Source organism: Phyllostomus hastatus, unplaced genomic scaffold, assembly GCF_019186645.2.
Source record: "Phyllostomus hastatus isolate PE091 unplaced genomic scaffold, TTU_PhHast_1.1 phas_contig_16, whole genome shotgun sequence".
Lineage (NCBI taxonomy): Eukaryota > Metazoa > Chordata > Mammalia > Chiroptera > Phyllostomidae > Phyllostomus > Phyllostomus hastatus.
The window spans coordinates 2,485,308-2,500,034 of NW_025333643.1; the positions used below are offsets into that span (position 1 = coordinate 2,485,308).

At 47.4% G+C, this 14,727-nt stretch overlaps 1 protein-coding gene across 1 annotated transcript; it reads right to left on the reverse strand.

The window, feature by feature from the left end:
- Nucleotides 1-5,721: 5,721 nt before the first annotated feature.
- LOC123814271 (histone H1.8) lies at nucleotides 5,722-13,938 on the reverse strand. The gene is made up of 5 exons (XM_045831914.1): nucleotides 13,839-13,938; nucleotides 9,090-9,349; nucleotides 7,157-7,397; nucleotides 6,312-6,376; nucleotides 5,722-5,976 (listed from the first exon to the last, which is right to left on the reverse strand). Exons 1-5 carry the CDS (start codon nucleotides 13,936-13,938, stop codon nucleotides 5,722-5,724), a joined length of 921 nt encoding a protein of 306 aa, XP_045687870.1.
- Nucleotides 13,939-14,727: the final 789 nt, after the last annotated feature.

The following is a 14,727-nucleotide window of genomic DNA, read 5'->3' on the forward strand; positions in this document are numbered from 1 at the left end:
TTCATCCAGACCGGTAGGTGGAGCGGAGTCAGATGGCTGGGCAGAGAGGGATTGCATCACAAAAAGCTGTGGCACCAGGCACGCAAGGCACCCCAGGTGTGCAGACGGTGGCTGGCAGACCCCAGGCTCAGGGTGTCAACGGGCAGACCCAGTGAGGCGGGAATTGTGAAGTGAGGCACTGTGCACAAGGCAGCTGGCTGACCAGGCGGTCCCACATTTGTGCGCAGATAAACCAGGTGAAACTGGGGAGCAAGACAGACCAAACAACCCAGGGTTCCAGCGCCAGGAAATAAAACCTCAAAACCCCAATTGAAAACACCTGAAGAGGTTGAGGCACAAAGAGAGACTCCCAGCCTCATGGGAGAGTTCGTTGGAGAGACCCACAGGGTCCTAGAACATACACAAGCCCACCTACACAGGCATCAGCACCAGAAAGGCTGTTTGCTTGGGGGAAGCCGTGGAAGGGACTGAAATCTGACAGAGAGTGGACCCCACCCCCACATACAGCACCACAACCCAGCAACTGGGTTGTCCCGCCCTGGTGAATACCTAAGGCTCTGCTTCTCATACATAACAAGTGTGACAAGACAAAAAAAAAAAAAATGGTCCAAATGGAAGAACAGATCAAAGCACCAGAACAAATACAACTAAGCGATGAAGAGATAGCCAACCTATCAGATGCACAGTTCAAAACACTGGTAATCAGGATGCTCATGGAATTGGTTGAATTTGGTTGCAAATTAGATGAAAAAATGAAGGCTATGCTAAATGAAATGAAGGAAAATGCACAGGGAACCAATAGTGATGGGAAGAAAGCTGGGTCTCACATCAATGGAGTGGACCAGAAGGAAGAAAGAAACAACCAAACAGGAAAGAATGGAGAAACAAGAATAAAAAAAAATGAGGAGAGGCTTAGGAACCTCCAGGACATCTTTAAATGTTCCAACATCTGAATCATATGGGTACCAGAAGGGGAAGAGAAAGAGCAACAAGTGTAAAAGTTATTTGAACAAATAATAAAGGAGAACTTCCCCAATCTGGCAAAGGAAATAGACTTCCAGGAAGTCCAGGAAGCTCAGAGAGTCCCAAAGAAGTTGGACCCAAGGAGGAACACACCAAGGCACATCATAATTACATTAGCCAAAATAAAAATGAAGGAGAGAATCCTAGAAGCAGCAAGAGATAAGGAAACAGTAACCTACAAAGGAGTTCCCATCAGACTGTCAGCTGATTTCTCAAAAGAGACCTTACAGGCCAGAAGGGGCTGGAAAGAAGTATTCCAAGTCATGAAAGACAAGGACCTGCATCCAAGATTACTCTATCCAGCAAAGCTTTCATTCAGAATGGAAGGGCAGATAAAGTGCTTCTCAGATAAGGTCAAGTTAAAGGAGTTCATCATCATCAAGCCCTTATTTTATGAAATATTAAAGGGACTTATCTAAGAAAAAAGATAAGGTACAGAGAATAAGTAGCATAGATGGTGGGTAGAAAGTGGACGGGGTGAGGCAAGAATAGTATGGGAAATGTAGAAGCTAAAGAACTTATGACCCATGGACACGAACTAAAGGGGGGAATGTGGGTGGGAGAGGGTGTGGAGGGGAATGAAGGGGGGAAATGGGACAACTGTGATAGCATAATCAATAAAATATATTTTAAAAAATATCAAAACTGTGAACAATAAAATGGCAAAAAATACCTATCAACAATTGAATCTAAAAAACAAACTAAACAAACAAGAACAGAGACAGAGCTATGGATAAGGAGAATGTTTTGATGGTTGCCAGATGGGAGGAGGATTTGGAGGAATGGATGAAGAGGTGAGGGAATTAAGAAGTAGAGATAGGTAGTTACAGAATAGACATGGGGATGTAAAGTACCATATGGGAAGTGGGGTATCCACAGAACTTATACGCATGACCCATGAATGTGAACAATGGTGTGGGGACTGCCTGAGGAAGTGGGAGGGAGGCTGCTGGGTGGAAAGGGGAAAAGGGATAAAAATCATGACAACTGTAATAGCATAATCAATAAAATATAATTTTAAAAAATTTTTAAAATTTTGAAAATGAATGCACAACTTTTCAAAATTTGGGGGATGCAGCAAAGAGAGTTTTAAGATGGAATTTCACAGCTATACAGGTCTACCCCCTAAGAAACAAGTAAAAAAAAAATCCAAAGAAACAATCTAACTCTACCTCTAAAGGAATTAGAAAAAGGGAAAACAAAACCCAAAATTAACAGAAGTAAGGAAATAGTTAAGATCAGAGCAGAAATAAATGAAATAGAAATTAAGAAAATAATAGAAAAGATCAAAACTAAGAGCTGGTATTTTCAAATTATAAATAAAAATTGATAAACTGTTAGTCAAATAAATAAAATAATAAATGAAAGAGAAGTAACAACCAACACTGCAGAAGTATGAGGAATCATTAAAGAATACTACAAATGGTTATATGCCAACAAACTTGACAATCTAGAAGAAACATAAATTTCTAGAAGTATATAACCTTCTAAGACTGAACCTGGAAGAAATACAAATTCTAAACAAACTAATTACTAGCAATGAATTTGAAGTAGAAAAAAAAAAAACTCCCAATAAATAAAAATTCAGGACCAGACAGTTTCACAGGTAAATTTTACTCAGTATTCACAGAACAATTTAAAAGATTTTATTTATTTATTTTTAGAGAGGGGATGGGGAAAAGAAAGAGGGCCAGAAACATCAATGTGTGGTTGCCAACTGGGGACCTGGCATGCAGCCTGGGCTGGGAATCGAACTGGCAACCCCCTGGTTTGCAGGCCCACACTCAATCCACTGAGCCACACCAGCCTGGGCAGAACAATTAATATCTATTCTTCTTAAACCTTAAACTATTTAAAAAGACTGAAGAGGAAGGAAAGCTTCCAAACTCATTATATGAAGCCAGCATTACCCTATAACAAAACTAGACAAAGACATTACAAAAAAAGAAAAAGAAAATTACAGGCCAACAGCAATCAAGCAAGAAAAAGAAATAACAGGCATTTAAATAATAAAGGAAGAAGTAAAACACTAATATTTGCAGATGACATGATACTATGTATAAAAATCCTAAAGACTCCACAAAAAACTGTTAGAACTAATCAATGAATTCAATAAAGTTACAGGATACTGAATCAGTATGCAGATCAGCATCTGTTGCAATTCTATACATCAATAACAAATGATCAGAGCAGAAATTAAGAAAGCAAAACCAATTTACAATTGTATCAGAAAGCATAAAATACTGAGGAATAAATTTAACTGAAGGGGTAAAACACCTATACTCTGAAAACAGTAAGACACTGAACAAAGAAATTAAAGATACACATAAATGAAAGGCTATACCTTGCTCATGGATTAGAGTGATTAATGTTAAAATGCCCTCATTACCTAAAGCAGTAGAGATTCAATGCCATTCCTATTAAAATACCAATGGCATTTTTCTCAGAATTAGAACCATTAAAATTACAAGAAACTACAAAAGACCCCAAATAGCTAAAGAAACCTTGAGAAAGAACAAAGTGGGAGGTATCACATGTCCTGGTATTAAACTATACTACAAAGCTACAATAGTCAAAACAGCATGGTACTTGCAATAAAAACAGACATATTGATCAATAAAATAGAATAGGGAGCACAGAAATAAACCCATGCCTATAGGGTCAGTTACACAATAGATATACAATGGAGTAAAGAGAGTCTCTTCAATAGGTACTGTTGGGAAAACTGAACAGATACATGCAAAAAAAATGAAATTGAACCACTTCCTTACACCTTGTACAAAAATAAACTCAAAATGGATTAAAGAATTAAATGTAAGATGTGAAACTATAAAACTCTTAGAAGAAAACACAGGCAGTAAACTCTTTGACTTCTCTCTCTTAGCAATATCTTTTTGGATTCTGTTACCTTGGGCAAGGGCAACAACAGAAAAAAATAAATGGACTTACATCAAATTACAAGATTTTGTACAGAAAAGGAAACCATCAACAAAACAAAAGACAACCTACTAAATTGCAGAAGATATTTGCAAATGATATATCCGATAAGGGGTTAATATTCAAAATATATAAAGAACTCATACAACTTAACACTAAAAAACAAAAAGTCAAAGAAATCAATTAAAAAGTGGACAGAGGACCTGAATAGACATTTCTCCAAAGAGGACATAGAGATGGTCAGTAGACATATAAAAAGATGCTGGACATCATTAATCATCAGAGAAATGCAAATTAAAACTACAACGAGATACCCACCACCGCATACTGGGTGGAGTGGCGTTTGTCGACAAGACAGCAAACTAACGATGGTGAGGAGAAAAGGGAGCCCACACCCACTGCTGGTGGAATCGAGCACTGCTGCAGCCGCTATAGAAAACAACACGGTGATTCCTCAAAGACTTAAAAATATAGCTGCCATATGATCCAGCAGTTCACTTCCGGGCATTTATCTGAAGAAAACAAAAACACTCAATCTGAAAAGATATACTCATATGCACCCTTTGCAGCACTATTTACAATAGCCAAGACACAGAAGTAACCTAGGGGTTCATTGACAGACAAAAGGATGAAGATGTGGCATATATATACACAGTGGAATATTATTCAGCCATAAAATAGAATAAAATTTTACCATTTATGACAACATGGATGGGCCTAGAGGGTCAGAGAAAGATAAATACTGCATGATTTCACTTATATGTGGAATCTAAAAAAAGCCCAAAATGATTAAACAAAACAGAAACAAACCCAGAGATACAGAGAACAAGTGGATGGTTGCCAGAGGGGAATGCAGCGAGGGGATGGGAATTTTAAAAACACACAGGAAGTAGAAGCTGCCAATCTCTTAAGGTCTGGGCCCAAAAACTATAATAACATCTTTTCCACTGTATCCTATTGGTCAAGCAATCACAGAGCCCAGGTTCAAAGGGCAAGGACACAGACTCCACCTCTCCATGGGAAGGGTGTCACAGACGTTTTGAAAGCACCCTGCACTTCGTGTCTCATTACTGTCCTCCTCTTTGTGTTGGAGCCCCATGGGCCTCCCCACAGCTCCCTCAGTCTGCCAAGCATGTTCCTGCCTCGGGGCCTTCACACTTCCTTTTCCTTCTGTTGATTAGAGCAGGGCCCACAGTGGTGCTCAGTAGCTAGTTGTTGAAGGGTCTCTAACTCCTCTCCTCTCCTCTCCACAGTCAGAGGACTTTCCTAGGCACATACACCATTCTTTCCCCTGCCTATAACCTTCCTGGCTCCCCACTGCCCCTGAGAGAAGGCCTGCCTTTCCTATTCTGCCCCTCCATTCCCTTCTGCCCCATCCCCCATGGCCCAAGTGGCTCATGCCACCTCTCCCCCATGCTCCTCTCACCACACCACATGCTGGGACTCTCTGCCTGTAATGCTTTTCCTCTCATCCGTCCAACAACTCTCGCTCATCCTTTAAGACCAAAAGCCGCCTCCTCCAGGAAGCAGTCCCAGATCTCAGGCTGCATTAAACAACTTTGCTGTGACCCCAGATCCCTGCACCAGCCCTTTACATTGTACAATCTGTCTCCACCAGGGCAGGAGCTCCTCCTTCCACACCAATTTGTGAGAGGGAAAATATTCTTTATTGATAAATAGGTTACAGTGAAATAAATAGAGTAATGTTTTGGGGGCGAATAAAAATTCCAACAGAATCTTAAGTCTCTTTCCACCCTGCCTCTAGCTCTTAGCTTCTATCTTCTTACTGGTCCCATTGGATGACAAGGCCTTGGCGGGCACACCAGGTCTTCCTGGGCCCTTGGGGACTTCTGTCTTTCTGGCTGGTGGTGCAGTTACCGTCTTGGACACACCGTCCTTAGGAGGAGCAGCAGCACCCTTGGCTTTTGGCCGTTGCCCGGCCCCCTGGGCAGCGGCCTCTTTAGGGACTGTGCTCCCAGTCATCTTTTTGGCTGGGAAAACCGCACCGTTCTCGCCCTGTAAGAAAGCAAGTCAAGGAGCAAGGCAATGAAGCCAGGTGGGGCACACAGATCAAAGCCCAGGAATATGAGATTGAAATCTCAGCTCTGGGCGTCTTTGGACAAGTGATCTCTCCTCTCTCAGCCTCAGTCCCCTGTTTTAACTCAGTAAAACAGGGACAGTGATCCTCAGGGCGCTGGAGGGCCAGAGAGGAGGAGAAGCTGAGCGGGGCTGTATAGGAAAATAAATGACTCCCTTTCCCAGCTGACCTTCCAGGGGCTGGGTGGGGGAGACCAAAACTCGGGCCTATGTAAGGTGGAGACCCAGACCAGGGAAATCACACAGGCACCTACCTTGGCGACCGTGGCTTTTGAACTCTGAGTTCCAGCTTTGGTTTTCCTGTGGGCCTTGTCGTCTGCTGGAAAGTGGGGTGGGGTAGGGGGGAGGTATGTGGGGAGGACCCTTTCAGGAGGAGCTGCTGCTGGGCAGGAGGGTTCGCGGCGGAGCACTAGTCCTGCCGGGCCCTGGTCTTCATCTGGCACTCACTGACCTGGGGCAAGGGGGTTAGCCTCAGCCTGGTTGCCCTAACTTGCAAACTGGGAATAATAGTATTTCCCTCATGAATTGTTGGAGAATTAACTGGACCATTAATGCCCTCACTCTGAGCCAAGTACCAGGGTGGACCCCCTGCTTGGCACCCACCCTAACACCACAACAAAGCCCCCTAACAGGCTTATTTGCCTCTAGTCTTTAGCCCATCTTTTAAAAAATACCTCAGACCCTAGCTGTCCCCTGTTCAGAGTCTTTCTGTGTCTTCCCATTGTTCTCCAGATAAAGCCCAGACTCCGGGCTGCCCTTCCCAGCCTCCCTGTGCCACTGCCTGCCCCACCTCCCTGCCTTCGTTGCACACAGAACTATTTTCACTGCCTCAAAAAGTCACCTTCCTTCTCCATGCCTCCAAGCTTTTGCATAAGCTGCTCTTCTGCCTGAAATGCCAGCTCCTCGAAGCACACTCTCTGAGAGAGGAGTCAGGCTCCTCATCCCCACTCCCCACCAGTTTCCATGAGTTCTGTCTGCCCAGGTCAAGGCTAATGCTTAGGGCACATTTACCAGACAGGAAACCTCCCCCCAGAGCCGCGCCCCCATCCTCACATCCAGTGGTTGCCCATGCCCTCCTCTCACCTCTTCACACGCCTACCTGGGCTGTTCTTTCTGCCTTTAACCTTTGACTTCCCACGGGGCCTGATGGGACCACGAGGGCCCTTCGTGGCCTTGTCTGGCTCTTGGGGGACCTTCCTGGCCTTTCCCACTCTTGCCTCTCCGTCCTTGGTCTGGCCACCTTTCTTGGGGGCCTCCTCCTTGGCCTCGGCAGGTCTCCTGGGGGCTGACATGGTAGACTTCTTCCTGGGCTTGACTTTTTTTCTGGGCTTGGGAACTAACTGGCAATGGAGAGAATGGGGTGGGATTGAGGGCTGAAGCTCTGGGTGTTCGTGTTCCTATTCTCAATCTAAGGCTCAGAGAAGCAGCCCCATTCAAAAAGTGGGAGGGTGAAGGAGGGTGGGTATGGGGAGAAGACACAAGACCACCTCTGAAATGCCTGCCAAGGTCACTCAGTCAATCCTTTCTTGCACTACAAAGGACTGTTGCCATTTAGGAGCTGGGTGACCTGAGTCTGCTTCCCAGGGCCACAGGCACACTCCCCCCTGCCCCTGCATCTGGAAGTGCCAAAGCCCTTTTCTGAGAGCAATGGCGCACACTGTGAGCCCTGACCCCATCCTCTGAGGGTCTAAGATAGGAACCTTTGGCATCCTCCCTGCCCACACCTTCTCACAGACTGTGGCTCTGACCCTCCCTTCCTCTCCCCGACAAAGCCTGCCCTACCTCACACCTCCGTGTCTTCAAACTCCCTGCCTTGCCCGTGATGCCCACTAAGGGAACATGGACTTCAAGGCGACACAGCCCAGAGTTCACAGCTTCCTCCGGCCCTCCCCAGCTGTACAACTCAGCAGTCTTCTTGGCCCCAGCTAGCTTCAGTCTTCCCATCTTTACAGCAGAGCCATCAGGGAGGTTATGAGGATTAGGGGAATGCAAGGGCCCCTGGCAAAAAGGTGGTCCCTGCCCTTCTACAGTCCACTGCTGATAATGTTTCCCACAACCCCCAATCCTTCATGGCTTCCCAATTCCCACCCAGACCAGAAACAACCCCTACTCTCAGCACACACACATTCCTAACTCTGTGGTCACCCTAGGGCCCCTTCCCTGCCTCCCACCCCTGCAGCCCACTTTCCTAACTGGCTCCCAGGCCCTGTACCTAACCCAGCCACCCATGCCCCCAGCACTCCTCTCTTGCTCTTCCTCACCCCACCCTAGCCCTGGGCCTTGCCATGGCTCCAAGCTCTGACCCACGCCCAGGAGTTTAACAAGGATGGACTTCCTGTGGTCAGCCACTGATTACCACACGGACAGGAAGACAGTACTTTGAGAATGTTCCACAATGTTCTATGGCAACTGTCAGAGCAACTGCTACATACTGGGGCACAGTAACATAAGACAGGACCCACGTCTGGGTCCCTGAGATTTCCCTGGTGGCAGCTGACAGTCGTGATGCTGGGGTTCAGTTTTGTGACAAATCTTACCCTCTCTGGGACCCTGTCTTGTGAAAGAGAAGGAAGTGATGGCTCAGGGAGGTGCCAGCCCTGATTTGGAGCTGGAGAGCATGGGGAGTAAACCCCAGCTCTGTGACCTTCTAGAGCCCAAGGCTAGACTGCCTTGTCTGTGGTGAGGAGTTCCAGGAAGGGGTCATGGGCAGAAGGGGACACAGCTGAGATGGTCCTTGGTCCCTGGTCCCTGAACACATCTGACGAGGATGAAGGTGGACACAGCAGGGTGACCAGAACTGTGTGAGGGCTCAGAGAAGGTGTGCACACGTGCACATACACACGAACCTTCCTGGAAAAGGGGGTGTCTCTAAGAACACACAGGAAAAACAAGGAGAGAAGACAGGGAGACAGGCCTCTGGCAGGGGACTAGCACAGAGGGGCCAGGAGGAGAGAGATGGAACTGAAGTTTACACCCTGGCTCAGTCTTGCCCTGCAGCAAGCACCCCGACCAGTCACCCCCAGCATGCTCACTTTGAAGCTGCCAGTGGCCCCCTTGGCCTTGGAGTTGGTGGGCCTGGCGAGGAGGCCACGTTGCATGCCAGTGTTCAGGGCCCGCTTCAGCAGGTACTTGAGCCGGATGGCATCTACTGTAGGGTACTTCTGCAGGATGTAAACCTTGATGGCCACCACCGAGGTGCCCCGGCGCTGCTCCCCTGCCTGCAGTGCTTCCAGGACCATACGCAGCACAGGTGGGTGGCGGCGCGGCACTCTCACAATGCTAGAGCTCGGGCCTGCAAATGGATAACAGGACATCGCCCAGAGCTCGAACCACCCTCAGGCCCAACAGACCACAGACATGCCCCGTGAAACACACAGCAGGCACAGCCGGGCCCCATGGCGGGTGGAAAATGGGCATAGGGGATTGAATATACACCGAGTCAGTGCCTGTGAGCACACGAGGGCCAGACACGCTGCTTGGCCAGCCCCTGTCTCCTAGTGCCTGCTGTGGGGCTGGGCACACACCAGACTCTCCATGAAAGCTCATGGAAAGAATTAAACATTGCTTTAAAAAAAAAAAAAAAAGAAACCTGCCCTGGCTTGTGTGGCTTAGTAGATTGAGCACTGGATTGCAAACCGAAGGGTCACTGGTATGATTCTCAGTCAGGGCACAAGCCTGGGTTGTAGGCCAGGTACCCAGTGTGGGGCATGCAAGAGGCAACACATTGATGCTTCTCGCCCCCTCTTTCTTCCTCTCTAAAAATAAATAAGATCTTAAGAAACCCTGAATTGGGTGAGGTGTTACAGGGAACCTAGGGGCTCTGTGAAAGGGAAACGGTGATGAAGTCAACAAACTCAGACTGTGAGGATCTCTCCAGGATCCAGAGCCCAGTTTTGCTTACAAATAAGCAAGCTGGAAAACAAAAAGTGGGGATGTTCCCAGAGAGGAGAGACCTTGGGAGACCTTCTGACCAGATGCCATGTGGGGTCCTTGTTCAAACTTGGAACATGACTTAAACATGGGGGGAAAAAAGGCCACTAGATAAATGTGAACACTGGAAATATTTGATGATATTGTTTCAGGTATGCTAATGGTATTGAAATTATTTTGTAAGAGGTTCTTATCTTTTAAAGATACATGCTGGTATTTAGAAATGAAATGATAGCTCTGGCACTTGCATGGAAATAACCCGGTACGTGAAACAAGAGTAGCCGTACACTAGTAACCGGTGAAGCTGGACGATGGGCGTGCGGGGTGGGGTGGGCGGGGTTGGGGGTCACTGTACCACTCCCCCTGCTTTTGTGTTCATATGAAAGTTTTCATTATAAAAAGTTATGAAAGAATGTCATTCCTAAATCTATACCCCAGAAAAATGAAAACATGCATCCACACAAACATTTTTACACAAATGTTCACAGTGGCATCATTTACAATAGCACAAAAGCAGAAACAAGACAAATGTCCATAAACTAATGAATGGATGCACAAAACGTGCCAGCAATAAAACAGAGTCTCACCTGGCCGGGAGAAGGAAAACAGGGCTTCCCTGAAAACACTATGCTGAGTGAAAGAAGTCAGTCGCAAGAAGTCACATAATGTGTAATATCATTTAAATGAACTGTCTCATCAGGCAAATTATCGGCATGGAAAATAGATCAGTGGATGCAAGGGGTTGGGTGCACGGGGGTGGGGATGGGGGTGACTGTTCGTAGGTGTAGGGCTTTCTTGAAGTGATGGAAATGTTCTAAAATTGACTGTGGAAATGAATACACAACTGTGCACATACTAAGAGCCATTGTACACTTTAAATGGATGAATTGTATGGTATGTAAATGGTTGAGATATCTCAATGAGCTTTTATTTTAAAAAGTTGCAAAGAGAATAGGATCGTGGGGTGAGCAGGGAGAAAGTGTGAGAAGTTGTGAGACACTATAAGGCACATAGAAATGGTTTAAATATAAACCCTGATTTAAATACAGTGATTAGAAATGTTGCTTTCTGATCAACTTGCAAAAATTAAAGATTCAAAAAGGGATCAAGTGGTTAAAATATATATTTTTAAAAACCACATTTTAGCCCCTATTGGCATAGCTCAGTGGACTGAGCACAGGCCGCGAACCAAAGTGTTGCAGGTTTGATTCCCAGTCAGGGCACATGCCTGGGTTGCAGGCCATGGCCCCCAGCAACCGCACATTGATGTTTCTCTCTCTCTCTCTCTCTCTTTTTCCCTCCCTTCCCTCTCTAAAAATAAATAAATATTTTTTAAAAGAATAATATACTAATCATTATTAAAATAAACACATTTTAGTCTGAAGAACTGACAAGGTGGCAGAAGTAGAGCAGAAGAATAAGTGGACCTTCTGCAAGTTGCTATGCAGCAGAAACAAGGAGCTCCTACCCTCCGCGGCAGCATGGATGGAACTGGAGAGCATTATGCTAAGTGAAATAAGCCAGGTGTTGAAAGACAAATACCATATGATCTCACCTTTAAGTGGAACCTAATCAACAAAACAAACAAGCAAGCAAAATAAAACCAGAGACAGTGAAATTAAGAACAATCTGACAGTAACCACAGGGAAGGTGGGAGGGGATAATGGGGGGAAAAGGAGGAAGTGTTTTCAGGAACAACTATAAAGGACCCACGGACAAAACCTAGGGAGGGTGGGATCAGGGGAGGGAGGTGGGGATGGCTGGGGTGGGGGCAGTGGTGGGGGGAAATGGTGACTACTGTACTTGAATAACAATAAAATAATTTTTTAAAGCAAGTAGAATACAGAATAACAACATTTTAGATGAAATTTTAAAATGCTAAATTAAAATATTGTTTACTGATATCTGCATAAATGTTAAAGTACAAATGAAAGCAAAATAGTGGTCATCCCTGGCTGATGGAGAACATGGAGAAAGAATTTGCAGGAAGCGAAACAGTGTCTTTTACAATTTAAAGCTCTGGCAGTGCTAAGCTAGGTGGTGGGTACACAGGTGTTAATTCTCGTTTGATTACAACTTATACACATGTTGTACTATTTTCTCTACCAATTCAATATTTAATAAAAATAAAAACAAAAAACACACACACACACGTTTTAAAGTAGAAAAACACCCCCAAACTCTAGATCTTGAGCAAAACTGTAGAGACCTAATCCAATTGGACCACTGCTGCCTCCTGGCCAGGAAGAGTGCAGTGTGTGGGAATGTTCATGTTAGGGCCTCGGCCTGTGACCTGGTGGAGTCCCGGGTCGGTCTCCCCCAAGACCTCGGGAGTTTCACCCTCTGCTCTGGGCTTTGGTCTTCCCCTCTGTGTGGTGGGGGGTGGAGGTCTCTAAGGAGGTCTGAGCCCGCCCAGCTGCAGTGTCAGAGGGTTTCCAGAGGGGCCCTCAGGCCTGGCCTGGGCTGGCACCTTACTGAACCCCCTGCCTCCAAAAACCAGTCCCTGTCCGGGGGAGCCTCCCCCAAGTCTCCTCCCTCCCCAGATCCTCCAGCTGGCTGCAGCCCCTCATTCAGCAGTTATTCAGTACTGGGATGTCCGGAACAGAACTCACACCTCCCTCGCACCTGCCATCTGACTTCTCCCTCCCAGGAATGGCACCTCCCCCCATACCCACCCAGACACCTAAGCAAGAACCCAGGGGACACCCTGCACCTCCCCTCCCCCTCACCACCTCACCCACCCCACTCCTCTCCCCAGGCTTCTCTCTCTCCACTCTGGCCTCTCCTCTCCATCCCCAGGGCCCCAGCCTCCTCCCTGCTGCCTCCTGTCTCTTCTAATCCATTCTCCTCACTGTATCTCACACCCCTCACCTCCATGTTACCTTCAGCATAAACACCGATGCACCAGACCACAGCCCAGGAAGCCCAGTCTGATTGGTCCGGCCCACCTCTCACCAGTGTTCTCCCCAACTCGGCCTCCAGCCCAAAGGAAGACTGCAACTCCCTAAATGCTCCACCAGCACTGCCTGCTCTGGGCCTTTGCCTGCGCTGTTCCTTCTGTCTCTTCAATCAGCCAGGCCACTTTCACTCATCCTTCAAGGTTCAAGCAGCACTGACTTCCCCAGCCAGAGTGAGCAGCTCCGCCCTGTGCTCCCGAGGCACCTGGAACCCACCCCCTTCCTCCAGGAGTCTTTGCAGATACTCAGAAAGATTCCCCTGCCTCACCCTCCTTCCTGTGGGTGAGGTTTATCCTTTTTTCAGGGGTCACCTCCCTCAGGAAAACTTCCTTGACCTCCCAGAATGGCTTAGGCGACTCCTCTGAGCTTCTACAGCCTTCTGGGTTCCCGCCACATCATCAAGTGGCACCTATTAATGAGGCAGGCTTGCCATCAGACTGGGAGCTCCTTTAGGGAAGGAACTGGGTTTGTTTGTTTGTTCCAGTGGCCCCCATGTCCTGAGAAACCCCGAGGTGTTTTTTGTTTATTAGAAGTTGGGATGCAGTCCTGAATCCAAAGCCCAGCCCTGTATCAAACACTTGTTGCTCTAGTCCCTTCAACTAGCTGCCTCGCAGCTGCAGCTGGGCGCCCAGCCCTGCCCTGAAAGTAAATGGGCCCCAGTTGGGGAGGCCTGCTCTGCCCTGTGCCCTGTTCCTCTGAGCCAGCCATCCTCAGCTCAGGTCTGCCTGGCCCCTGCCACTTCTGGCACCTGCCAAACAGGTGGTAGAACTCAACCAACTCTAGGATGGGTGCTGGGGAGGGCAGGGGAAGGAGAAGGCTGGGAGGAGGAAGGGTCCCAGACACCCAGGCGATGGTTTTGCAGGGATGGAGGAGAAGCTGCCTTCCTTTGCTCACCTGGCTTTCCAATCCCAGACCACCCGGATGTGGAGCTTGTGGAGGTTAGGGAGGCTGAGGAGGTCAAGGAGTCGCTGGAGGCCACGCTCCCGGGAGCCATTGCACTGGAAGACACAGACGTAGATATGCCTACCAGACCCGGCTGGCTGCTCATCTTATATCCCAGTGGCTTGGCCCCATGACTCCAATTAGTCCCTGATTGGGCTGGGAGGGCCGAACTGCTGATTGGGGTGGGAGGGCTGGGGCGGGGCACACGGTCCTGCCTGGGGCACTGACACCCCAGCTAAGTCACCCGTTGCTGTGTGACCTTGGATGAGTCACTTGATTTCTCTGGGTCCCAGTATCCATGTGAAATGATGGGGGCTGAGCTGTTTGGTCCCTCCTGTACCCTCTGCTCACCAGGGGCTGGAGATGCTGATGGGGAATTGGGCACAGCTGGGTTGTAGAGGTGAGGCGCTCCAATCCCACTGCCCCACTGTCCGATCCTGTACCCTTGCCACTGCTTGACTCGGTTTCTCAAGAAGTGGCAGCTGGAGGCTGACTGAAGTGGGGTTTGCCTGAAGCAGACACCCCTAGGTCAACCTGTGGCCACCTCCTTTTTTAAGCTTGATATATATATTGACTTGAGAGAGAGAGAGAGAAAGAAAGAGAGAGAGAGAGAGAGAGAGAGAGAGAGAGAGAGAGAGAGAGAGAGAGAAATGTAGATTGGTTGCTTCCTGCACACATCCCGACCGGGAGTCGAACCTGCAACCTTCTGGTGTGTGGGTTGATGCTCCAACCAACTGAGCAACAAAGCCAGGGCTTTTTGTTTTGTTTTTAAAGAAAGTAATCTTGAAAGGATAAAAGAGCAATTTAAAAATAAAATTGCTTAGCAAAAGTCTCCATAAAT